Source organism: Papilio machaon, chromosome 3 (assembly GCF_912999745.1).
Source record: "Papilio machaon chromosome 3, ilPapMach1.1, whole genome shotgun sequence".
Taxonomy (NCBI): domain Eukaryota; kingdom Metazoa; phylum Arthropoda; class Insecta; order Lepidoptera; family Papilionidae; genus Papilio; species Papilio machaon.
Window position 1 is genome coordinate 6827154 of NC_059988.1, and position 27074 is coordinate 6854227.

Consider the following 27074-nt stretch of genomic DNA (forward strand, 5'->3'; position numbering starts at 1 on the left):
TGAGGTTATTAAATAAAACACTTCTTCATTTCAATATTTGGTCTTTATAATAAAATTATATACATAAAAATAATTCGATAATATACTCATTTTAACTTAAATACATTTTATCATTGATTTTATATCACATATGGCTTTAAGAAATGGTCTTTAGGCCTAGCACGAATGTTTTTTGACATTACGTCAAATATGTCAAAGTTATTATGAAATTTTTGGTGTACTTTACGACGATATCGGCGATGGTAATTGTCACAAATATTTTAGCTATACTCCCGATATGGAATTCTATAAAAATTAAAATAACTAGGGAATATATAAGAAGAAAACCAAATTATTTAAACCAATTAACCTCTTGTCTATCTGCAAAAAAAGTTTATGCAGGTATCAATTTTAACTATGTTATTTACATGAATATTTACAAAATATAGCATAATATAAAATGAATAAACTTATATGTTGTAAAGCATTTACATTTCAAATTATTATTATTATTATTATTATTTATTAATACTTCTGTAGTTAAAAGTAAACACTTTTACAATATAATATTTTAAATACAATATAAACAAATTTAATTAAAGAGTACCTAAAATTACAGTATGGCCATAATTTATGAAAATTGATGGACTGGGATTTACCCAAAGTTCTTGATATTTACAAAATATTAGTTGTGAATCGCAGGCATGTTTTTCATGATAAAAGGTAAACTAAGTAATTTAAACCTTGTGATAAAAATTGCTGTTAAATTAAGGAAGTTTTGAAAAGAAGCTCAAATCATAAAAGGCCTAAATTGCTTATCGAGATATTGTTTACGCAGTAAGTAACTCGACCATAGATAGTAATTTGGTTAGACTTGACCTTTAAATATTAACTGAAAAAACTAGATGTAAAACATAACACCAATTTGAATAAAACTATATATGTACATCTATTATAAAACGCCTATTTTTGTTCAAGCAAAAAAAGCTCTTAGACAGAGGTTGTTCGAGAAATGCTTTCATCCTATTGTTCGGGAGAAAACATGGGCATACTCGTGATAAAACAAGGTCTGTCGCGAGTGCTATTATTGTCCCTTTTTACTTTTATTGCCGCCGCTCACAATCTTTAATAGTCGCACAGCTGGAGCTTCGAATGCTAGTGATATGGCGAATGATGCTAGAAACGCCATCACAGCATATCCAGCGTAGATTGTTAACTGGAAATAAAAAAAAATAGTGTAATAACAGCTTAGTACCTCAGGTGACAGAGGGAAGTCATTGGAGATCTAGTAAGTTGTTACAAAAACTGAACCCTACTCATGACTTATGAATCGATGTCTCGATTGTAGTAATTGGATAAGTTTAATTGGAACAAGCATTGCAATTCAATTTCTAGGAAATAGACATACATTAAAAGAGTATTTCTTTTGTTTTCCACCATTGTCTGCCATCCGTAAGAACTGCATTGACCCCAGTAGTCAGAAGATGGAGTGATGTGGTACCGGTAGTCCACCTATTGGTTTCAACTGGTATACAGACTCCTATAATCAACTAAGGTTTCTACTTACAACTATTGAGTTCTGTAGATGCAGCGGTCCGTCCATGAGGAAGGAGGTATACATCATGATGGTGGGGTGTACTAGGTAGGCGCAGTAGGTAAGCCGACTGAGTGGCAGCGCGCCGCGGTACGACAGCGCGGAGTTCACAAGCCCGCCATACCCGCAGCAGCACGCCACAGCCACCCAAGCCATCGCTACACCCCAACCTTGAACATGCCAAAGAAGATTATATAACACCCAAAGAAGTAAAGTAAAGGGTTGCAATAAATTGCTGGCATCAATTTTTCCGCCCAATCATGACATGGGTGCCTTAAAAGTATTTGTAAATACGGCTTTATCTAAAGCAGTTCATACCGTCTTTCAACCATATCGCTACTTGAGATCGGATGGAATTGTCTTTTGCAGTTCATTATTTTGAAGAAAAATAAAACAATATTTCTATGTTTGGTCTAATTGGTGGTAATTAAAACTTTAAGAGTATTCTGAACACGCCCGCGTGGGCTTCTGGCCCCAAAAATGTACGTCAATAAAATATCTTAAAGATTCAATCCAGTTAAGATTTATATACGTGAGTTAGATGTCTCTCTTTACCTGTATGTCCAATGCTGACGTAGAAAGCCGTCGGCCAAACTTCAAAGTAGCCGTCGACCATGCCAAAGATAAGGCTGGCCATAATGGCTAAGGCGCACGGCCAACCCACCACCACAAGCCAATATGGCATCTTCACTTGGCATTTAGTTTTGTGCAAATACCATCCAACTACCATTCCTGTGGATAATTTACGATAAGAAAAAATAAAGTAATACTTTTTCCTAATTCACTTTTAACAAAATTGATATTTTTTTATTAAAAGTTACATGTTAATTTTTAATTAAAATTTTTTGTATAGACTTTATTGCTTTAGAAGTTACATTAATTTATTTTATGAATTTACTGTACAAATTTTATGTTTTAAGAGAATAAGTTTACTTATGTAATATTAACTACTCAATACTAATATTTGAGGTAAGTATAAAGGGACAAATATTTTAAATGAAAAATCTACAATTATTACAACAAATCATTTGTTTCAATAGAATTTTGTAACCTGGATTCTAATTTGAGATTGTAAGTAATTCATAACAATTGAATAATGGAAGCCAATTCTAAAAAAATGGTCTTTCACCACTTTATAAAAGGGATCTATTGAGGCAATAAAACAGAATGTGATCGCCTTATACGGTTACTTTATAGTCAATGAGAGTAGAACTTACCGATTAAGTAGGGGCCTATTCTGGACCACGGCTTATCGTACAATGGATCAAACATTTCGAAGGGTTCCTGAATACGTGCTTTATACTGATACCACACTGATATATATATTGTCGTAGCCCAAGAACTTGCTAGCAGAATTATAAGTGATACCATCGCAAATTTTATATGTCTGTTGAAATAAAATTGAGAAGCCAATTATTTTCACTAAGTTTAAAACACAAAAGGAAATGAAACATTTTTTTAAATAATTAATTAATTCTGGTACTTACTTCACTGATATCAATAATAATATGATTCCAATTACATAGAACTGTGTATCATTAGCCATATACCACGACCATACCATACACATCTCTTTCTGAGGGAACAAGTTGTTGATATATAGAAGATTCCGCCACCAGAATCGATCGCACGTAATGTGGTCAAAGATAGCCGGCTCAAAGACTGTTCTGTCATGCGTATACCTTAATGCTATTTCATTTACACCAATCACAAAAGCGTATGCTGGAGTTAACCTAACTATACGATACATCACTAGAAGGAAAAACGATTTGACCATTCTAAATAGTTCTCCCTTCGAGTATACATTATTCTTTGGCTGGTCTAGCAAATCTTCGGAGAAAGATTGTTGACTTATCACAGACACTGATAGAGCTGAATTTGTAAAACCATTTGTATTTTTGTTTATTTCGATGTTTGTTTTCTTCTTTTCCATCGCTATTCTTCGTGCGGCAGCTTTGTCTTCGCTTCTTAAGAAAAGAACTGTTACAAGCAACCCACTGAAATAAAATGTACTTAAATAAAACACATGTTCGAGTCGATACAAGTCTAATCTAAATAAGGCTTAGATCTTAATCAACCACGCTAGCCGAAGGCGGATTGGTTGATTACACTCATCTTTTTAGTTCTTCGTATTATGTTTTCAATCACTGTAAGAACTTTTTAAATGTGAATCTTACCTAATGAAGAAGAATGTATCAACACAATAGGAGGCGTTTCCTACAGATTGGTATAAGAAGTTCCTCTCGGTGACAATCCTCATTGTCTTGTTGTCGGCGATGTACCAAACGGTTAAGTACGTGTGAACCATTATCACCCATATCACTGACATAAATCTGAAAACAATGAAATACAAGTAACACGCTTGTTGTTAAACAATGAAATTGGATTAACAAATAATGTACGAGGTGATAAATTAAATGACGAATTCTTGGTTTTTCAATCATTACAGATTCTAAAACTTAAGGCAGATTATTATTTGAAAAATATATAACAATGTGTTCTTTATCTCATAGCTTTACAAAATAAGAATATAAACAATTTTATTATATTATGTTAATAGGATTTTCTATAATATGTATATTCAGACAATAGATTATTTTTTTCTCATTCGAACTGATAATGAGTTTTTCTCGAGACGGTTCGAGAATGCGAATTCAATTTTATTATTAAGTTTAATAGAAATTTCATTTATATGGAAACGACCGTAAAGCTTAAGTAAGATGTAGAAGTCATGGTAAAAAACGTTTGGCAGTTTTAAGTAGGTTGTACGTTATATTACAGTAGAAAGGAAATGACGAAGATCCACAGTCTAATGCTTTTATCTCGCTAGATCCACACCACATTCGACTAACTACCTTCTATGTTTTTAATTCGGTGAGTGACCAAAACGATATAATATTAAAAGAAAAAACAAGATCGGCGAAGGTGTTCACGACTCTCAGATATTAGGAATAGAAGACATAAATACATAAAAGTACCTCATCCCATGTAAGCAGGTCAGAGCTCCGTCATTAGGCTTTTGAGTGCTCAAAATTGCTCTGCCGTTCGATAGTATCGAAAACGATAACAATAATTCAGCCCAAACTCCTGTAACAGAACATATAATGTTATTCAATCCATCAAAATAACAAAACAATGAAGTTATCAAACTATAAGTGGACCTAGCCCAAATATATCAATCACCATCGTGTCGTCATCGACAAAATTTGTATTGATATATGTGCAGTGCCCAGGGCGAAAAGTACACCAAAAATCTCTTACTAATTTTGACATAATTGACGATGATGACAGGAAACCAACTGTCACATATAGCTAGGCCCACATGATAATGTTATTTTAGTAATAATCAACTCACCACATCTATCACGACGTAATTCTTTATTTTCATCATCTTCTATTTTCTCATCTTCTTCTGATAAATTTGTTATTGGCTGAAAAAACAAGGATTCTATTAAATTATCACTGTAGTAGGTAGAAAAATTGAGAATTTGTCATTTTCTCCGAATGATTTTTATTTAAAGAAGCAAGAATAAAATTTATAAATGTATATTTTTGTCGTTTCTGCATTAAATAATTTATTGTTACTGTATTTTTCAGATCTTAAACTTAGACTTAAGACACAAACATTATTTAAAATTAATATAATAAATCTCCGTTAAAATGGGCACATAAACGAAAGTACCAACAGAGGGTTTATAATTGTTGTTTTGACGAGCTTCAAGGTCACGTAACTCCGCGGCCTTTCTATACTTCCGCTCCAAGTAGCCTTCGTAGAAGGACGCTACCAACATCCACAACACCACCACTATCATTACAGATCTAAAACATACGAAAGAATAATAAAAGTAATGATATCAAAGGTACACAGAAACAGGGGTAAAATAAAAAAAACGTTGGTTAGACGAACGCGAAATTACAATTGATTTTACAATGTACCGCTCTTGGAAATAAATCTAAGAATTTCAAAATTTATGGTCCTTCAAGACAATAGAATACAAACAAAAGTATCCTTTGTACTCTTACTCGTACTATACTTGTATATATAACTGTGATAGAAATAACTAAAAATCAAGTATATAACGCGTACCCTAGGATTTGCACCTTGAGATCTGCAAATAAATTATACGGTCCAGGCACGGGGCGCACGTATAGCGTCTTGAAGGAAGCTTTAATTCCATTGTCCTGGGCTCTCTTTATAGCCGCGGTCTCTACTGGTGCTAACACCGCTTCAATATCACTGTTGTTGCAGGACGCCGGCACGCATTGACCCACTAACATCAGTCTACTCTGAAACAAAAATACACATAGTATATTGGACGAGTTTTTGATAGTAAACTAAACCTGGTACATAGCAATGTATAAAACTAAAGTTATTATGGAGGAAAAAACGCTGTCAAAACTGCAATGCAGTCAAGCGATGAAAAGGGACATAAATAATGAGGTACACATACATTTTTTTAGACGAATCAAGAAAATAGGAGTAATATTTTTCAAATTTTAAATTTGTAATTTACGTAAACAATTTTCGACGATAGAGATATTGGTAATAAATATTTTAATAAAATATAAACTCAGATTCAATTCAAACTTTTAAATTTTTCATATTTAGGAAATTTATTTCCCTCTCCAGTGAGCTTCGAGCTTCGACTCACCTAGATTCCGTCCCGTTTTAAAAGTTAGAGCCCGATTTATGACTAAGTTCAGCTTTTTATTACACGGTTCTAAAAACAAACGCCACGACTTAGGATAGAAATATTTAGGAACTCGTTTGTTCATAAATTTTATGTCCATACCGCCATTGTTCCAAACGCTCGCTATCGCTGTGTTTGACGTCATAACAAAAGCTCTTCATTGAAAGCTAACAAGTGTAGAAAGCTGTCATTCCTGTAAAACTGATAACGATGCGGACTATGAAGCGTATCGATGTAGGGACGGTCATTATACGCATGAACAAATCACCAACAAATGTTTAATTGATAAGTACAATGTTTTTTTCTTTGCCCGACTGACAGGAGAGCTACTTTTTCATGTGTATATATTGCGAGCTCTACCGTCAAGTATTATTTATGTACTATTAAGCTATCATTCCATTGACCTTCTACGTCTATTCCATGTTACTGTTATATATCGATGTTGAAATAAGAAACAAATTATATCTTACTTGCGGTAGATGATCAGCGTCAACAGTGAGGTTAATCTTGGCAACAAAGAAGGTTGTTTTGAAAGGCGGCGTCTGCGCATAATATTGGCGCAGCTGCAGGTCAGCGCACGCATTCTGCGAGCCCAGCCAGTACTCGTTGCCGAACAAGATGTTGGGGCTGTATTGACCAGATGCGTCGAAAACTGCAATATAAAAAAAATATTATTTATACCTTGATTATAATAAATTTATTAAGACAATTTTATATTTGGATAAAGCTTTAAATCTCTACATTCTCAACTAAATGTATCCATGAAAAGTTAAATTACGCATTTTTAACAGTTCCAGATTTTTTGAAATAGTAAATCGAATATCAGTCTCCACTGCAAAATTTTGTGCCAGTGATTTACAAAAATAAAATAAATGAGTTTGGTACAACAAAGCATAACTATATGCAGAATAAAAATTAACTACGTTATGAAGAAGTCATCTCTTTTCAAATTAAAATAAATAAATAACTGCTCAGCTATATTCGTTTTAAAATACTATGTAATGTGGAACCTTTAAAGCATATAAAGCGTACGGATCGTTTATCACGTCGCTAGCTTTTCAACACGTATATCACGACATTTATAGGTTCGATCGTGAGACCAATTGATCGGGCGTCGATTGAAGAAAACCCGGACTACATAAAAGGAACCTTATTCACAATTTTTCTGGTATTATAGCAGGAAAATAATAGTAAACTATACTTTATGCTATATATATTTTGTACTGTGTAATATGTTTTTGAAAGATTAAATCCTGTTTTAATGTTACTCAATATTATTTTAGTACAATATTTTAATCAACACATTTATTTTTATTTTCAGTTTAATATTCCGTTTCGCTGCATTCATAAACTGTAGCTGCAATCGCGTAACAATTGAACTTTTTCTTTATTTAACTTGCACTATTATCTGGCATCTTTTCAACATGTTTATTGTTATATTAAAAAGTTACTACCAACTTTTCAACCATTGAAATTACAGACTGGCATTGTTCCTATTAAATTTAGCGCGGTTACTCTAAGAATAGTATTTCTTTTTCTTCTTTTAGGTAAGTTTTGAATCTTAAAACAATTAAAAGATTTCTGCGTATCTTTATTATCTTTCAGCTTCATCTCCGTCATCAAAACACGAGTAATGTCATTCCGCAAATTTTCTGTTCGGTTATTTTGGTAAATTTGTTTGTTTATTAATTATTTTGGCAAAATGATAAAAGATAAATTTTACATAGATTTTTAAATCATACTGCATTTTTCGGTTAGTAGGTGAAATGCTCATTGATGTCATTCATTTCCAACAAGGCAGACTTATTGCAGTCAAAAATACTTTGGATGATTTAAGATCTTTCATACTATAGTACATTATCATCGTAATACAAAGTAAATAGAACTACTATCTTCGTCTCTTGGTAGTAGTAAAAGCCGCGCAACGTCTCGAAAGAGCGTCGTTTGATCAACGTAAATGTTCCTCGGATAGAAGAAATAGAATGTTTTTCCAACACAAGTGCACTTGCTTGCTCGCTTGAATTGGAATCGGGTCGATGCTGTTTCAACTATAAAAAAAGCTATTACACTCCCTGACAGTCGCAATCCGCAATGGGATTTTTAGTATTAAATAATAGTTTGTTTTAAATACAAATGTATTATGTAGAAAATATCTTAACAAAATAATTGGCGGCTCGATTTCGTTTTGAACTTAAATTGAAGTAATTTTATAATTATCTTTTTATTTAAAAACATTGTACTGTAAGGCTGTAAATTATATATAATTTGAAATTAATTATTGTTTCAGAAGCAGATAAATATTACAAGGTGAATAAAACAACCACTATATTCATTCTGACCCTCATCTATCAAGGTGAGAATAGACTTTCATCTTCATTATAACATTCTAAAAATTAAATGTGAGGTCAGCGCCTAAATTATAGTGTTTGTTAAAACATTGTAATATAAAAATTGAACTATAATAATCTGTGTAGTAAAATGTGATCAAAATATTGCAGTATATCAAACTACTATAGTTTTCTATGTTAAAAGACCCAATTTGCAAGAACCGATCGAGTTAAATATGTGTAAAATTATTTATAAATCTCTAAGATTATAAAAAATCAAGTAAAAACTCTTTAAATTAAGCTTCAACTACATTTTAATATCTACGTCCATATTAAAAAGCTATCTATGCTCTTTTATATTTAATCCTACTCGTACAATAATAATTCATGACTTGCGATAACGAACTAACGCTGGTATAATCTGACATCTACTACTGCATTATCTTGTCCGTGTCAGGGCCGTACTTTGTCCCACTTAACTACTCCCTTCTAATATTGCATTTCCTATTAACAAAACAATCGATGTCTATGAGCATTGCTTTGTGTACGTGGTAATTAAAATTTAGTAATCGTACGAATAGACTTTTAGGTTAAATCCTACGCACGAACAAGTTATTAAAAAAGTATCTTTGTGTTAACTATTAGAATTAACTTTTGATATAAGAAGATAAATAATATAATTTGATAGATTCCTATGGACGATTAGATACGTTGCTTAAGACATTTTTTACCTGAAATCAACTATACCTATAATAGTCTATGAGTTTTTGTAATTAAAAAAAATATTTCTAAACGATTCTCAAACACTAGTCTTTTTAGCCACAGATTATTTGGCGAAATAAAAAATAAATAAATAAACTAACAATTTTTGTTACAATTGACCTCTACCCACTTAAATAGATTCAACGTCGTTATGTATATTTATGATTCAAATTTGTAATAAAATAGGTCTGATGGGAGCATTTTAACCGAAATTACTTACCGCAAGTATAACTAAGACTATTAATATAACAGCTGTTCATAAATCAGCAATGTTAATTATTTATATTCCAAGTTTATTAGCCTGTGATCAAACATTCACTTTTGTGTGCGGATCAAAATGTTCAAAGCCCATTAGCGTGATAAATTATTAAAAGATGAATTTACTATAACTGATGGGATTATCAGTCCTTATTATCCTCTTACAATGTACAATAAATAATAAATGAAATAATGAGTACCTATGCCTTCGACATCATATATAATACATTTACCGTGGGTTTCTAAGACCAAAATCTCCGTTCAAAACATATTGTTATCTCTGTTTTGTCAAACATGGATGACAATATGTTTTATACAACGATTATGGTCTCTAAAACCCACGGTTGAGATCGTCTTTTTGGAACGAAGTTCCTTATCGCGCGTTGTGAAAGGGGGCTAGAGGGAAAAAATTCTTACGATAAGTTGTCACGACACTTTTTGCGCGCTACTTCACCATGGCAACGACGTGACAATATATAACGAAAATTCATAGAAATAAAATGTACTTCTTGTGAAGACTTAAGTTTTTTATTCATAGAATAAACATTGGTTCCTTTACTATTTAATAGAAAAGAACTTCGTTCCATCCGGGTGTCCCTTGACACCTCTCAAGTTTTTTGTTTATTATCATAAAGGAACAAAAGTATGATCAGTCGACAGTTAACTAGTGAGAAAGGTTGATGTCTTCGTGAGGATGTAGAGCAGGGTGAATAAGAGCGGGACAGAACGGGCAAGAGAGAGACAATAGAAGAGGCGTAAAAACTTATAATGATAAAATATTTTGATAGTTACTTTGTTACGTAGCAAAGAGAAAAAGAAATGGCTACCTTCTATCAGTCTTGTTTTCAAAAATCATTTTGTGAATAAATGAAGATCAAAAACTAAAAAAAGTTTGAAAATATGTTTTGAAACCCATTATCAGATACAATAACTAGACAGTGTGAACTTGTCGTTAAAGCTAACAATTTCTAACTCGTTCTGTCATCATCAGCTGACGTGTAATGTGATCCGTCATCCGAAAGGTAAATACGCATACATATGTTAAATACATAAATTTACGTAAATAAACACCGGCAGTAGGACACGTTACATAATAACAGGTTCCCGCCACTTTTCCTTTACAGACCGCACAGTTTTCCCTTACCTATAATACGACAAACTGGTCTAGAATTTATATCTCACTCGTTATGTTCATGTTACAACCGTGCTATATGGTATTGCTAGCTTACTTCTAACTAATATTATAAATGCGAATATTTCGTTGAATGGATGTTTGTTTGTTATTACGTATTTCCAGAACAGCTGCATGGATCGGGATGAAAATTGGTATGGATGTAGAACATTGACTAGACATAGGCTACCAACGATCCCGAATATATTATGCCAAGTTGTTGTTTACTTGGAAAGGTGACAATTTCTTGTAGTAAGATTATCAAGCGAGCTTGGGGGTGCTAGTATACGATAAAATAAGTAATAAATATTAAGTTGTAACTTTATGTATGAAATGTGGCGAAGGGTCTTTGACTCTTAATGCGAAATGATGTAGTAATGGGTGACAGGTTGAGCCTTGGACTTTCCAAGTCAGATTACAAAATGTTTTATAATCCGAAAGTTCGAAGCTTTATTCTGAGAAGTTGTACTAATGAGATTGTAATTTTAATGAACGCTTAAATACATATTTAGTAAGTACTTAACGTAGTTAGACTTGACTTAATAGAACATAAAGTATTTACATTAGTCAAAGTACTTATTTCTGATGAAAATTTAATAATGAGAAATTCGCTTAATGTACATTTCGACATTCATAATACTTGTGAATTCTGCGGTCTGTATTGGATTAAGCTCATTAATATTATAAATCATGGCTACTCGAATCAATAATAGAATCAAATAACAAGTAGAACATCAAACAATGCCGCAATGGGCGGTGCGTGTGAGTGAAAAGAATTGCTCACTTTCACGGATTACTTATGAAATTGTGATTTACACATTATGCGCATTTTGCGCAAGCGAGCGCGCGGCCGCGTTATGTCACAGGCCGGTGCGCGTTGCCCAACGTAGCCCCATGCGGCCACGCTGCTGCTCGGCCACGCGACTTGTCGGAGTGGCCACTCATCGTCCAATACGTCATTAAAAATAATTAAAAGATTTAATAATTCAGTTAGTACGCTTCGCTATGTAGTCGCTAGTAGTATAAAAAAAATCCGAAGTAAAATCTGGCCTGTTCTTTAAAGTAGACCGATCTGTGGTTGCTCACATCTGTCGAACTGCGGGAGGCCTATCACTAAAACTACTGACTTTAAGATCCATTTCCATTATTTTAGTTCTCTCTCGAATTTCTTAATTTCAGATCACATGTAGGTATTAGTGATGCAACGGAAGTGTCTTACCGGAACCAGAAACGGAAACAGATGTCAAAAATAAATTTTAGCAGAAACGGAAACGGATGCGGAAACAGAAGTGTAAATAATAATAAAAAACATATTTACAAAAATTTTTTTTCGTTAAAAACAGTTTGTATTCGTGTTTAATTTATTGTAATGCAATGTATGTATTTTTACTGCGCTGCAATAAGTTAAAATACGCGTTTTTTTTTTAAATTTATTTTCAGGAAACAAAATTACACTATTTACAAATTAAAATTTGCCAAACCACTCGTGTTGACAAACGACAAATATATTTCTAACTATATAATGATGATGATATATTACATGGTTATCACTTATTCAAAAGTACATTTAATAACTCGTAAGTATGAAATAGTCACATTTTGCCAGTTGTCAAATTTTATATGGACAACAACTAGACAGTTTACTCCAGCAAGAGAAACTGATTGTTTCAAACAGCAGCAGAAAATATTACGCGCTTAAATTCACAAAATAATACGTAAACAAACAAATGCGACAAGTGCTGAAAGGCCGCGCACGGACTGCCCGTCTCGCGCCGCGCATTTGGATCTCTTAGCCGTCGTAAAGTTCCGTTTTATTTCCGTTATAAAAGTTGCGGAAACAGAAGCAGAAACGGATGTTGAAAAGCACGCGGAACTTCCGCACTTGCGGAAACGGAAACAGACATCCGTTGCATCACTAGTAGGTATTTAAAGATTTTACCAAATATATTTTGTTAAATATTACGCCCTTTTTTAACTAATGAAAATGATACCAAGAAAATATGTCTGTTTACTATAATCCTTAAATACTTTAATACAAGAAAAAATGTTGAAATTACATTATGTAGAATTGTAAACGGGGTCGATATAATGAAATCTGAATAATGTTAATATATCCAAATATAAACATATACAGAAACAAGGTTTTACATCTTTTTGAAAGTAAAATGCAAATAATATGTTTCAATGTATATGTATGCCATTCTATTCTTTATTACAAAGCAATTTCATGTATATTTTATACTGAAATTTGCACAATTTTGTACAAAATGGCAACAGAAAAATTACACATGAAACACACAGATCATATTCATTAACTATCCAAAGTTGGTTAATGATTTAATAAAAATTCACCTTAATTCGCTAATCACCTTCAATTGTAGATCTGTACAGTTAAAACTTACGTGTGTAGCAAAACAGAGAACTGTACAATTTAACCGTACAGTTATAACTGAAGGATGTAGATGTCTCAGACATTTATGTTAAAGATCTCGCCCTTAGTGATTAATTAATGTATCTGAGTACAGCTGTAAGATTTATTAGTATATATATAGTAATAAGAGTTTATTAGTATGTGCACATTTTCATTAAATTCTCCATCTTTTAAGTTATTAAAGGATCCTTTCAAATAATCTTCACATACTAAGATGCCTAATCCTAATATTTGCTTGTGGTTTGCTTAATGTTAAAACTAAATTTGACTACCTTATTTATCTTTGGTTATAAAAAGATTACAAAAGCTTGCGTCTTTACAGACAGAACAGTCGATAGAAATTTTACATGAATTACATTATAGAGTATTAAAGTTCAAGAACTGATAGAGCGACCAAACCTTACATTATAAATCGTTTATCTAAAGTAATAACGTTTTCTTATGACTAAATTACAGTTTAAACGATTAATGTATCTATAGCAGTTTTGTTCATTATAGAGGTTAGTAAGTCAATAACCCGCTCACCATAGATCTTATAATAGTCATAGGCCAGTTGTAGACAAGCCGCTTATATATAATTTCATTCATGAGCACGAACAAAACTAGTTCTGTAAATAGAAACAGGTTGTGATATAACATCTGTGGTTTGAGCAATATAGATTTCTCTTGGAGTATATATTTTTTTATTATATACGCTAACTAAGATAAATATACATAGCCTAGTATATGAACAGAATGAATTAGTGGATGATTGTCTTACATAGTGTTTATTTCAAAGATGTACTATTATTTCTTTAAACGATGAAAATATTTCAATGATGTGACTTCTCTTACAAATTAACCACTAGCTTTTGCCCGCGACTTTGTCAGCGCAGAATTTAAAAAAAATGTGTAATGTATTTCATTTGTTACTCGAGACTATATTCAATATCTGTATCAAATAAGATGTGTTGATCCATTGCGGAGTTATCGAGTAAATACGAAAATCGTTCTGAAGATTGGTAGAAAAAACATCCATCCAAAGTTTCGCTTTTATAGTATTAGTAAGAAGTAAGTTACCAAGATCATTAAAATTCAATATAAAGAGAGAAACAAAACAAGCCACGGTTAATTACAATAACAGTGAGCAATAATCCAACCTTTATGGCTGCTTACAATTTCGCATGAGACTACGCAAAACATAATTTTGGGTATCGGCGAAATGCAAAGGGGTGCTTAAGTGGGGAATACCCTTGCTGTGTTTTAACCTCTGAAAACATGAGCTCAAAGCTAACAATACTATAAAGTATTCATTTAATAATACAGCACGTAATTAAGAATTGTAAATACTGAGAGAATTAAACTTTACGGAATGAACTTAGAGTCTCATAAACCAATAACACATTCATTACCTTTAGTTATATTTGGTTTACTTTAAATATAGATTTAATACTTATGAAATAATAAAGTAACTCAAAATACAATATTGCTTTTAGTTATAGAATTTAAAACTACAGTATGTTGTGTTAACACATCTGTCATGATATTCGGTCCTATCAAGTGACTCTACCGTCGCCAAATTATATTACTAATACTCTATAACTTAGAAGTAGTTAAACGGTCGACTTTCGATTCATTGATAGCGGTTCGATTTCTGAGAAACATAGCGATACTATTGAAGAGAAAGTCACCAAGACTCAAACATGTGATCAGTGATGTGTTAAACAGCATTCAATGTACATGAAAAAACATATAGACACAGTTAATCAAAAAGTTAACTTCGTTAATCGTTAATTCGTTAATAAAAAAATTAACTTCGTTAATCGTTAAAGCGTTAAATTCTCGAAAATTTAACGCAAGTTAAAGTTAATCGTTAACAGTTAACCATACCAAATTTATACATACTAATTTCGCTCTTATTGTGAAGACACTTGTTTTAAATAGTTATTTGACTATACATTCTATAACACACTAGCTTTTACCCGCGACTCCGTCCGCGCGGAATAAAAAAATAAATAGAAAACGGGGTAAAAATTATCCTATGTCCGTTTCTTGGTTCTAAGCTACCTGCCCACCAATTTTCAGTTAAATCGATTCAGCCGTTCTTGAGTTATAAATAGTGTAACTAACACGACTTTCTTTTATATATATAGATTAGTATTAGAGACAAGTGTGAATGCATTCTAGTATATTTCATTACGAGTGCGCAAAGCCTGTAATTGCAAAGAGTTCCGACAAATGTCTACCCGAGCGGAGGCGCAGCCGAAGGTGAGGGTTGACAGTTGGAACAAGTTCCTATTAAATACTCGTGCTATTATATACTCGTAATGAAATATACTACTTCGAACCTTCTTTTTATTTTGTCCTGTTGGTCAACCTTGAAACTGACTTTTTTCCAACAAAAACAAAAATTATGAAGATTGAGAATGATATCGCTTTATTGAGGCAATGATCAATCTAATACTACATACTAGCTATCGCCTGCGACTCCGTCCGCGCGGAATTAATAAAAAAAATTATAAGTAGCCTATGTGTTCTTCCAGACTATGATCTACATCTGAGTCCAATTTCAACAACATCTGTTGAGCCGTTCCGGAAATAGCTTCAAAAAACATCCATCCATCCATCTTTCAATCCATCCATCTAAACATTCGTTGTAAATAAGATTAACTTTTTTATTTTATCTGGTTCAAATTTAACCGATCCACATCGCAATATCGTACGAAAATCGAATTGTTATGAGGGGTTTTGTCCCCATTCAAACAATGAGTAACTAAAACTCAATCAAAAAGAGTCAAGTCACGTTGTTACTTTGCCAGTTAACCTTTAAATAACTTTATTTTATAAGTTAATTTGTATGTTATTATGTTGATCACGCTTGCAACATTAACTAGTAAAGGTTGCGTGAAGATAAAAGCAGATTTCCTTATGTTACCGCACACGGGCGGCGTGTAATGAAACACTTTGAGCTCTTATTCCTCAATACATTAAAAGTTATGTTACAAGTCGGCTTAACTAGACAATCACCGTAGAAACAGCTAAGTCAGTAAGCTACTGTGTTATATATTGGTTTCACGTGTAGACCCATCTACCAAAGGTTACCCTGTCAAGACAGGAAATCCTTATATTTTTATTCCTTCCAATTTTCCTAAGCCAAAAATTATACATAATGTGATCTGAAAACACACAATTTTAATGTTAAGAAGTCTGCTTTTTATATTAACGTATACTAAAAGATTTAAACTTGTAAAAAAAATTAAAATTACATTGAAAGTATGTTAATATGAAGTATGGCATTTGTCATCAACCTAATTAAACCCTATTTACGTTACTGTACAAAAAGTCGCACTGATCCGAAAGAAAACTAGAGGTTCTTGCTATTTAATTAAAAAAGCGTTTACGTCGATCTCCGTTCGTCTCTGTTCTAAAATTGAATTCAAAGGTTCTTTTTTCAACAACTGTAAAAACTAACGTTCATTGACTCTTGAAACCCTCAGCTAATTAAATTAGTAATCTAAACCTTGGCATTCTAACACTAATCTGAAGATTTCTAATGTTACTTAAATAACTTTTAGGATTTGAAACACGAACCATTAACCTTGGAAATGCATTTAAGCTAAAAATATCTATTTTAAGATCACTTTAAACTAACATTTAAGACGGATTATCTTAAAATCTTACTAATATTATAAATGTAAATGTTTGAATGGATGGATGTATGGATGTTTGAAGGTATCCCGAGGCCTGTCCTCGGGATACCTTCAAACATTTTCAACGGTTTTCGATTTCGAACTTCAACGGATTTCGATTAAATTTGGCACAGATGTAGATCATAATCAGAAAGAACATATAGGCTACTTTTCATGTTTTCTTTTTTAATTCCGCGCGGACGGCGTCGCAGGCAACAGCTAGTAAATTTTATTTATTTATTAATGTATGTATATATTTATTTAGTAATGATTTTAATGTGATTATTTGGTAAAATTTTTTCTGTTTTATTTTATATTGTAACTTGAAGCATGAAATTAGATTCAGATCACATCTGAAAAATAGCAAGATTATTGAGGTAGACACATTTGAGAACACTACGTTAACTTTTATGATATTCAAAAGATATCAGACTCTATTTTTTATGTTTTAAAATTGAAATCCACTGCAAATTGCGATTTAAAATATTTATTAGCAAAATGAACATTGCGCAAAATAAGTATTATTTGCAAGTGACATTTTAAGACCAAAATATGCATATTTAGTCCAATCGTATAATGCAATATATTTAAAAAAAAAATCACGCAAATAAACCTACAAGTATAGATAAAATTAGGTTACTTAATAGCAGAGACATTTTAAGAGAGTGTGAGCTTCAGTCATTAATAATACCAAATTTAAAAAAAAACTTACTTTTCGATGCCCACAGTTCTCCTTTGTTCAGAGCGATAACATACCGCCTTAAATCGGACGCGCATTGATCAGGTAACGTCACATTGTCGAGTAAGTCCAGCCAGTCGTGATGGTCCACCAGACCTTTAATCCAGGCCATACGAGACCCTTGTAACTGTTCCGCATCCGTTGAGTTAACATCAGCACTGACCACACACACTAACACTGAGATAAATAACAATAACATTGTTTTGCCCATTGTATTTGAATAAACACACATTGTTTGAACTACACCACCATTGACATTTTAGTACTCGTAGTCTAACTCCACTTACACTAATACTCTGTGATGATCATGATCATCTCCCTGCAACAAAAAGTTATAGTTAAATAACAAATCTTAATTTAATATCTTGATAACATTAATCTCATCGTATTTCTGTAATCAAGCATTCGTCGTAAGCTTGACGTATAAACCATGATTTCATAATAGAAAGAAATAATTTATCCTCACTAAAGCCTAAATTTTAAATCAAAGGGTGACAGAAACAACATAACATTATAAACATATGAAAATCACATTAATATAATAATATAACATAATTAATAATTATTTATTGATTGCATAATTATTCACTTAATTGCAACAAACTTTGAGTATTTTTCCATCAACCGTTTTATTTAACATTTAATTTTTAATTTTCATTTTGTGAACTTTTTCCTGGTTATTTTTTTAATACATCGGACGTTCATTACAAGGCGAGGGCGGCGAGGCCTCTGCTCTGAGAATTTATTCATATACCTTACCAAAGGAAGCCAGCTACATTTTTTATTTTTAACGCTTACTTATTAAGGTTAGCTGTATTCCCTTGGTAACTTAGCTTTAAACATTTTAGAAGTTTTTACCTGTACTTAATCAACCTTTGAAAAATTCTTTTTATATTTAAGTTTTAAGCTTTTAAAGCAGTTTAAAATCAGTCTAAACTATATGTTAATATCTTTTCTGTCTAAATTACTAAAGAGATTTGAAGATCGTAATTGAACAGAATTATATAATCGTTCAATGTGAAGGCTGGTTTTTATATCTTAAAAAATCTTCCAGTACACCATTCATGTGTATATAAATATTTATAAACATTAGAACAAAGAATTCATTAGCGTTTCCTTGTTCCGGAAGCAAATCGATTTCATCCGACGAGGCTGTTGAGTTGGAAATTACCGTGGGATCGGATCTACGGCTCGTTCATTACATACCACACTGACTTGCGAATTGCGAAATCACTATGAGAAAGTGTGTCTGTCTACTCTATAAAAATATCATAGTTAATTTAATGTATTATAAAATTTCGTAATATATACTTATGAAACAATTTTAAAGCGAAATGTTAATGAATGCGTTAATTAAAAAGAAATAATTAAATACCAGTCCATTCTACTGCTTAACAAAGTTAAACGGTATATCTTTATGAACTAGGTTAATGTTATAAGTATATGGTATCTTCTCTTGAGAATCTTGTAATCAAAACAAGAATAATGAAGTTCCAGTGAAGTATTTTTTGACGCTGACTATTATGAAAACTGTGTCAATTTTCTTTTTTTTTCAATATGCACCGTTCTTTTTCAATATGCACTTGTGAATCAACTAAATGTCTAACGTGAAGATTTGTTTTAAGTAAAATGTGTCAAATTTTAAAATGAAAGTAGACGTTAGTCGAGCTAATTAAAAGTCTGTCTGATTTTCAAATTTTCTTTTGCATCGAATTAACGTCGAAGCAACTTTAACGCCAATTCCGCTCTGTTGTGGAGAAATTTCGCAACAAAGTTCAAAGATTATACTAAATTTCTCCTTTGTACTGTTCGCTTACGAGAATTCACTTTGTCCCCGATTAATATTTACGAGAGTTCCGCACAGAGGGCGCGGGTGAGCTTGCACTGTCATTAATGTTAGATCTGCCTCAAACGGCGGCAAAGCATGAATTTCAAATGTCATGGAATTTCATTTAAAACTGCATAAGTGATAATTCATGTAACAGAAATGTGATACAAAAACTTTTCTAGGCCATGGTTTCAATATCAAATATTTTTTTGAGTAAAATGGGGCCCCTGTTTACGTATATAGGTATTAGGTAATATTTAACATTTTATATTACAATATTTTTGTTATAGTTTGTATTGTATTGTTGTTTATACTTTGTTATAGACATCCAGGAGATAAACGTGACAAAGAATTACGTAGCGCAATGAGTTTCGGGAGGAAATCTTGTCTCGATGAGTCACTCTCCTTCTCAAGCGATAGGATCTTGACTCAAGCGTTCAGACAGGGGGCAAAAGGGCGGTCAACTTCTTTAGTACGATTCGTTTGGTAAAGAAAATTTTTTTTTAAAATCTTGACCTAAATGTTGTAATTTATATAGAAAAAAATTGTGTAACGTTGTAGTTTTGTGTGCAATATGATACCGAGGTTAGGTTTAGAGCATACTAGAAAATTGCATTATATGTATATTTCTATTTTCTGGTTATCTTTATGAGTAATGTTAGATATGTATGGATATTATTAATGATTACAGAAAACGATCTTTCCATGAAAGCAATAAATAACAAAATAGTATTGATTAATTACAGAAGATTAATCTTATAGTAATATTGCAGATTTTGTTTTATTAATCTACAATTTTTAGATAGAGAATTAATATGGCATTTCAAAAGTTAATGACATAAAATTATACATTGGTGTGATAATTATTTTCGGCCAGTAATATTACGAAAACAATGTTACATGCAAACAAAACCTTTTTTTAATTACTTTCCAATCATGACACGGAAGTGTACAAGTTTTATTTAAAATAAATAAAAAATGTGCCGCTTTAGCAAGTTTTACAAAATAGCTTTCCAGATATCTCGTACTCTCGTACTTCTATACATAAGAAGTGAGGCGCAAACCCGCATTATAGCGCTGATCGGTACAGCCGACTAACCGGTACGTTATATAATTGAATACGTATCACTTTATGTACCGTGTGTTCAAAGTCTTACGGCATTTAAGATTTAACGGACTTACAGTTATTGAGATAGATTGGATTTCATATTGTGTTGTAACGGCTTTAGTACAGCTAATATATAAATATTAGTAGAAGTGTTACAATGTAGGAAAACACTAGCACACATTTGCGAAGATATTCAAAAAGTGTGTGGAGTCAACCATTCCATAATGTACCAGCGTGGTTGACTTAAGCCGTAGTCACTTCTTAATTAGGGCAGGCTCGAACCTTGGTACAGACTATGTGTTAGTGGCGTTAACAACAACCATCGCTGTATGTTCTAAGTGTGCTATTATCTTCATAGTTATATTTCTGTCGTGTTATCTAATTTAACAATAAAACGCTACTGTTTTCTAATATTATGTATTAGGAGTAATTAAAACATTTAGTCGCATTCGACTAAAGTTAATTAATATGGTATTGTGGAGAAACTAACGAAATGTAGCGATTGTGAAAGGAAATTTTCTCATTTTATTTATATATTTATCTAATTCTAAGTAAACTATCTCAAATTTATCTTACTTGTTACTAATATTATAAATGCGAAAGTTTAGATGAATGGATGGATGTTTGTGAGAAGGTTTTTCCGGTAGGGTTCAACGGATCTTAATGAAATTTGGTAAAGATGTAAAATAATAGAACATAATCTAAATATATTGATTATGCATATGTTTCAGAATTTAATATAGCCCAGTAAAAGAAAAAGGTTTTATTCAGACTCATAGGGATAATCCCTAACAAAATATGAAAACGTTTTTAAATTCAAAAATTAATTCCGTCCGCTCATCGCCATGTCTTCGTCACAATAAAGAATATCTATTGTAATAAAACTATGGCCTAGTCACTGTCTTAGGGTAAGCTCTGAGTCCCTCGGTGGGGACGTATAGTGAGCTGATAATGAATGATTATAATAAAACTCAATTAGACGCCGTCGAGCGAAACGATTTTATAATATTACAGCTTAAAATTATAAATTATTTTGGTGAAAACGAAACGTGACGGGAAATTTTAATATAATATTTTACTTTATCATTTTTAGGTTGTCCCTTATTCAAGTTGTTCCTATAATACAAGTTCGATTTTTATATTGTTTAATCGTGGGGTTTCACTCTCGAAATACTTAAACACCTGAAAACAATTTGTTGTCTTTGTTTTTTTTTACCAAAGATTATGAAAGGGGTAATCTCATTATGGTCTGAATCAGTGTTTTGACAAAGGAACTTGAAGGTTTTATGAGCTTAAACAAATTTTTTCTACGGTTTAATAAAAAAAATATGAAGTCGATATCGAGGTTAGGTCTTACGTAGACGATGTTATTAATTTTAAAGCTTATTCTTGCCAATGTTAATTTAAAAAAATACATATTTTCTACTCTATACTTATGTTTAGAGTATGTAAATGCATGCTCTTTGTTTTCCATAAAGACGCATTCATCAAACATTGACAGGGCACATGTATGGCTGACCTAAATTTACTGCATGTACGCTGTGGCTTGTGGTTTGCCTCTGTCACAACAATGTGTATTGTGGTATGTCTACGATAAATGTCTTCGACATTCAAATGTTAATGCATTCTATGGTTTATGGTTCGCATCTGTATCTGGAACTGTACAGTCTGCGATGGTTTGTGTCAGAAGCCGATAAAAGAATAAAAGGTTTCGCAATCACTCTCCAAGGTCATTTAGACATCTTTATGAATTCGTTACCAGATTTGTGTTACCGAGCATTTCCACTGCTGAAACACATGTACAACAACGTATTGGAATTGTTGTTGAAAGATTTTTGAAAACCCTCAGTAAAATAAGGTTAGTTAGACCCATTTTACTTTACAGATGAAACTTCTATTCAACTAAATCACTCGATAATTTTATGAAATCCAGCTACTTAGTTTAATAATTTAATTGCAGCGGCAGCCAAAGCATATTAAATGCACGAAACTAAAGTTATAAAAATAAACAAAGTCATATATATGCTTTAACTAAAAGCACGTGAAAAACTTGATATATTGCGACATAGAACCGTCCATTAACGCCGACACTTGGCACAATCACCTCGCATGTTCCATTAATCGCTTGTTTATGTTTGTTACTTTATATGTTTGCCTTGGGCTTATTACTATCAATGCTGTATACATACTTTTAAACCACGAACATTATGATATGCATTTATACATAATTTTATAAAATAAAAGATGATTATCTGAACGCGTTTGCCTTGGTTGGAAATCTTCATTTAATAAATAAAAATAATTAAGTGTGCTGTACCGTACAAATGATCAAACTGTGATAATATAAAATACTAACAGTTGCCCGACACTTCGTCGGTGCAGAATTAAAAAAAAAATATAAGATTTTCATGTGCATCAGCTACCTTTCCGTCAGTCTCGTTAATATCGGCCAATCGCTGCCTTGCGGACAGACAGAAAGATAAACAGAAATTGAGAAAACACGTCTTTCGTTATCATAAATGCATATACAGCAAGTATGCGAAATATTTTTTTCGATATACATACAATCACTCCAATTTTATTATTATGTATATATATGGAACAATATTTTATGCATTAAGAATATTTCGAATTTAAAACATATGTTCTGAAGAATGTTCAACTTCTGTTGTTATCCACATGCGTTTCACTTTTGCATTTCGAAAGCATGCAACTGTATTTAATTTATATTTACAAATGCACTTTATAACATTAACAAGTTAACCGTAAAGACATGCTTTCTCATTGAAGTGAGTTTTATTATTATCGTCTTAAGATTGTTACAAACATTAATGCATATTCATTTTTTAACAAACCAACGTATAAATGGAGTAGTTTTTGTATAAGTGAAGTTGTATTATAAATTTGCATTTCATTTAATTATTATTACATTTATATATTTAAGTTAAGCAAATTTTTGGTAAGTTAACTTCGCTACGAAACAATAAATTGTTATTCCAAAAAGTTCTGTTGAGCATCTCAATGAAATATCGTCTTAAAGTTAGGCTTTAAGGGTCCAAGCTCGTTGCAATAGTTTTAGAATATGTGAGGTACATAAAACAAAAAACCATCGGAATCTAACCTAACACCGATTTTGTTTATAAAACACAAGTTTATTTTTAAGTATTCCTTTTCAATTCGTTATTACTTTAATCAATTATTTCCAAAAAAAAACTCGCTTTCTAAAGCGTGAAAGGTCTCAAGGGCGTAAACTTTGAAGACAATGAATGTTTTATAAATAAATTGATTACAGGCGAAATCTTTTAAATGTGTTTAAGGTGCTGGAATGAACTAAAGAAGTAATGGAGTGATTCATTGCGACAGGCCGCAGGCTATTGGTGGGCTAATGGCACTCATTACTCACGTACAAACACTCCCTTTGCAGCGTCCCTCTTAATATAACAGATAGTACAAAACATTTTCTCTAAGAACTTTTGAAATGTTATCTTTTCAACAGTTGTCAATGTGATTAGGTATTTTCTTCACAAATTTTGATGTTTAAGAGAAATAGCTGATTGAAGATTTTGTGTTTTCAATCCTCGTAAAGATTCAATACTATGTACTTGTAGGTATTTTAGCTGACGAAGTTTATAATCGATTCTTAGCCTCATCTGATTTCATTGAAATAGAAAAATAAAATTAACTATACTTACTCCTGCAATGGCAGTTAAAAATAACGTTTGATGACGTAACAATGAGACATCCTCGTCATCCGCAAACAATCCGGTGAAAGTTCATGCCGAGACCATCTTATTTAAAGAGATCGTTTCGTTTTATTTGTCATCTCTTATTTGAACGCTTATTAGATGCGGATGGGAGCTTCGACGTAATGCTTGTGTTCAAAGTATAAGGGACGTGGCATACATTTAAGGGGTTAATTTGCGAATTGATTAAACATGTGTATTTTTTACAAACGAGTGGCGTAAATGTTCCACGGCATGTAATGGAGCGCGACTCAAAGGCCCGCTGTTTCGCTTCGCTTTACGCAACCCATTCTACGCAATCGCTTAGCTTCTTCGTTGGGTTAATTAATACTGTTATGATAACATTACACACTTTTCCAGTATCGAAATATCGAAATCGATTAGCAATAGCTCGGTATAATTTACAACAAAATCAATGCACTGTGATACCCTCATTTTTTTATTTAAAAACGTTAAACGGTAATTCGGGTTTTGTAAGAGGAAAAATATTGGTTTTAAAGAAGCTCATCGTCGTAAACTCAAAATCATTCATTACAGAACTTAGAACGCCGCCCGTAGGACTGCCATAGAAATGAAACACTGCTGCTCACATTAAATAGCCTCAGGAATCTTGGATATGGTTGGCTGTATGCGTAACTAAGCATCAGTAACTATGGCTGTGAAAAATGACCACGGAACATTTTGAAAATTTATGTCGGTAATACTTTGTCTTGGGCAGCAAGTTCCAAATGTTAAGTATTAAACACGCGGCTTAATTAAATTTTTGGATCTTATTACAAATTTCGTGGGTTGTTCTCAAATGCTTCAAACTTGGATAACTTTGTTGTTTCGGTATCGAGGCCGCCATTTAGAACGCCGCTGTAAGTTCACAGCTGGCAGATTAGTAATTAACTTCCCGTGAACAGTTACTCGCTTCATATTAAAAAAAAATTCTGTGTTAAATTCATATAACACCTCTTTTTAACTTTCATTATCATCATCAAGCTTACAGTACATCCCCACCGAGGGGTTTGGATACTCCCCTAACTTAGGGGTGACTAGGCTGGCCGAGTGCGGATTGGTTAACTTCACACATATCTTTGAATTTCTTCACAGATATGTGCAGGTTGCATAACGTTTTCCTTCACCGTTGGGACGTCGGATAAATGTACATAGGCAAATCGAAACTCTAAAAACACATTGGTACATGGCGGGACTCGAACCCATGACCTCCAGATTGCAAGTCAAGTGCTTAACCCCTGAGCCACCGACGCTTTACCTGTTTCTGTATTAACTTTCAAGGGATTGAATTGAAACTAGTTGTTGGTTTCAGTGCTTTGTTTCTTTTGTTTAAGATTTGGGGACCATCATAATATGCGGGAAAATACGTATTCTTACACTTTGGCTTAGTGTGTACTTCACATTTTTTTTATTTCTTCCCGGATATGCCCAGAAATATTATTAATATATATCAAATTATAATCAAAAATGATGTATATATCTTCAGATATTAATTAAGCACACTAAAAATCGCTTAAACTCTTTGCAACAAACTAAACGCAATATTGCAAAGATACAGAAAAAGATATCTAATTGCTGTTTCGTAAAATTTACTATAAAATAAACAGAAACAGATTCTTGCAAAAGCAGTCTGTTTTCACAAATGACAAGCGCGTCTGACATTTTGTACATCGTGTTACGAAATTACAAATGGTGGCGGCGACGTGTAAATTTTTTATATCTTTAGGAAATATGTATAATGTACTAAGAGTCATTCGTTGGACACTAAGGAAGACTAAGAGTAGATTTTTCATACTAAATATAGACTAAGAGGGAGTACTTCACGACTTTGGGAGTGAATAGTTATAGTTAACTTCACTTACTACGTCAACACATCGCTATTCATTAACCAAAGACTTTAAAAACAAAAAAAATATATACCATTTTAATTAAATGAAGTAATACAACTGAAATATGAGCGCTTACTTAATAAGGTTCAGTTCAGTGAAACGTAAATTTTGTATTGCATAAATCAGTATAATTAAAACAATTTCATATGTTTCAGAGCATAAAATACTGGCCGGCCTTCACATATTCGCATTTAATTACTCATTATAAGTTGGTTTATGACATATGGTAAATAGTTTTTTTTTTCAACGCAGTACCAAGCAGTTTCTATTCCGACAGCGCGGACGTTGAACTTAGGCCGCTTATAAACATAGACAAACTGGACACTAATCTGATACGACTTATGATAGGTCAGTTGTTGAATTTAATATAATGTATACATGTATATTACAATAGTAAATTTTTTGTAGAGATTTTTTAATATGAGTAAAATCTGAATATACTTAATTTACTTCGAGGAAGATGTTTCGATTTCTATCATGCAATCTTAATTAAAAATCTTTTATGCTGGTGATGTGCATAAAAAAGCGTTTAAATAAAATAAAAAAAAATCATAAAATATTTCAAATTACTTCTCCTGATTATTTTTGTCATCAAAATTATTAGCTTACTTTATTTTATATTAGTTAAATAAACTATAACAATGAGATTAATAAATAATAAAAATAAAAATCAACTCACCACAATTTCTAAAAAAAAATCCAAGGCGTAGAACCCTTAAACAACACGTAAATTCCACTTTTTACCCGAATTCAATATACATGGAATTGACGGTAAAGGAAATGTTGGAAAACGTCGTACGTAAATAAAAACTGAAAGTATTGCCGGTGCTGCGCGTGCGACGGCGTTTGTACGAATACTGCCGGCCGGTATGAAAGTATACAGCAC

General features: G+C 32.3%; 1 protein-coding gene across 1 annotated transcript; it reads right to left on the reverse strand.

Moving 5' to 3' along the window:
* Positions 1-608: 608 nt before the first annotated feature.
* LOC106710334 (nose resistant to fluoxetine protein 6) lies at positions 609-27074 on the reverse strand. Its single transcript, XM_045686343.1, has 13 exons — positions 26868-27074; positions 17594-17939; positions 6735-6916; positions 5661-5860; positions 5260-5392; positions 4929-5004; positions 4552-4660; positions 3751-3906; positions 3061-3570; positions 2791-2960; positions 2129-2305; positions 1547-1743; positions 609-1195 (listed from the first exon to the last, which is right to left on the reverse strand). The coding sequence occupies exons 2-13, from the start codon at positions 17850-17852 to the stop codon at positions 1064-1066; spliced, it is 2301 nt and encodes a 766-aa protein (XP_045542299.1). The 5' UTR covers positions 17853-17939; positions 26868-27074; the 3' UTR covers positions 609-1063.

Bases quoted from the DNA above. Each gene is read 5' to 3' on its own strand.
- LOC106710334 (XM_045686343.1), bottom strand. From the start codon at position 17,852: ATGTGTGTTTATTCAAATACAATGGGCAAAACAATGTTATTGTTATTT. The intron at 5,393-5,660 runs GTACGCGTTATA...CGTATGTTTTAG, and splicing joins CTCAAGGTGCAAATCCTAGG to ATCTGTAATGATAGTGGTGG. The intron at 3,907-4,551 runs GTACTTTTATGT...CATTGTTTTCAG, and splicing joins ACCTGCTTACATGGGATGAG to ATTTATGTCAGTGATATGGG.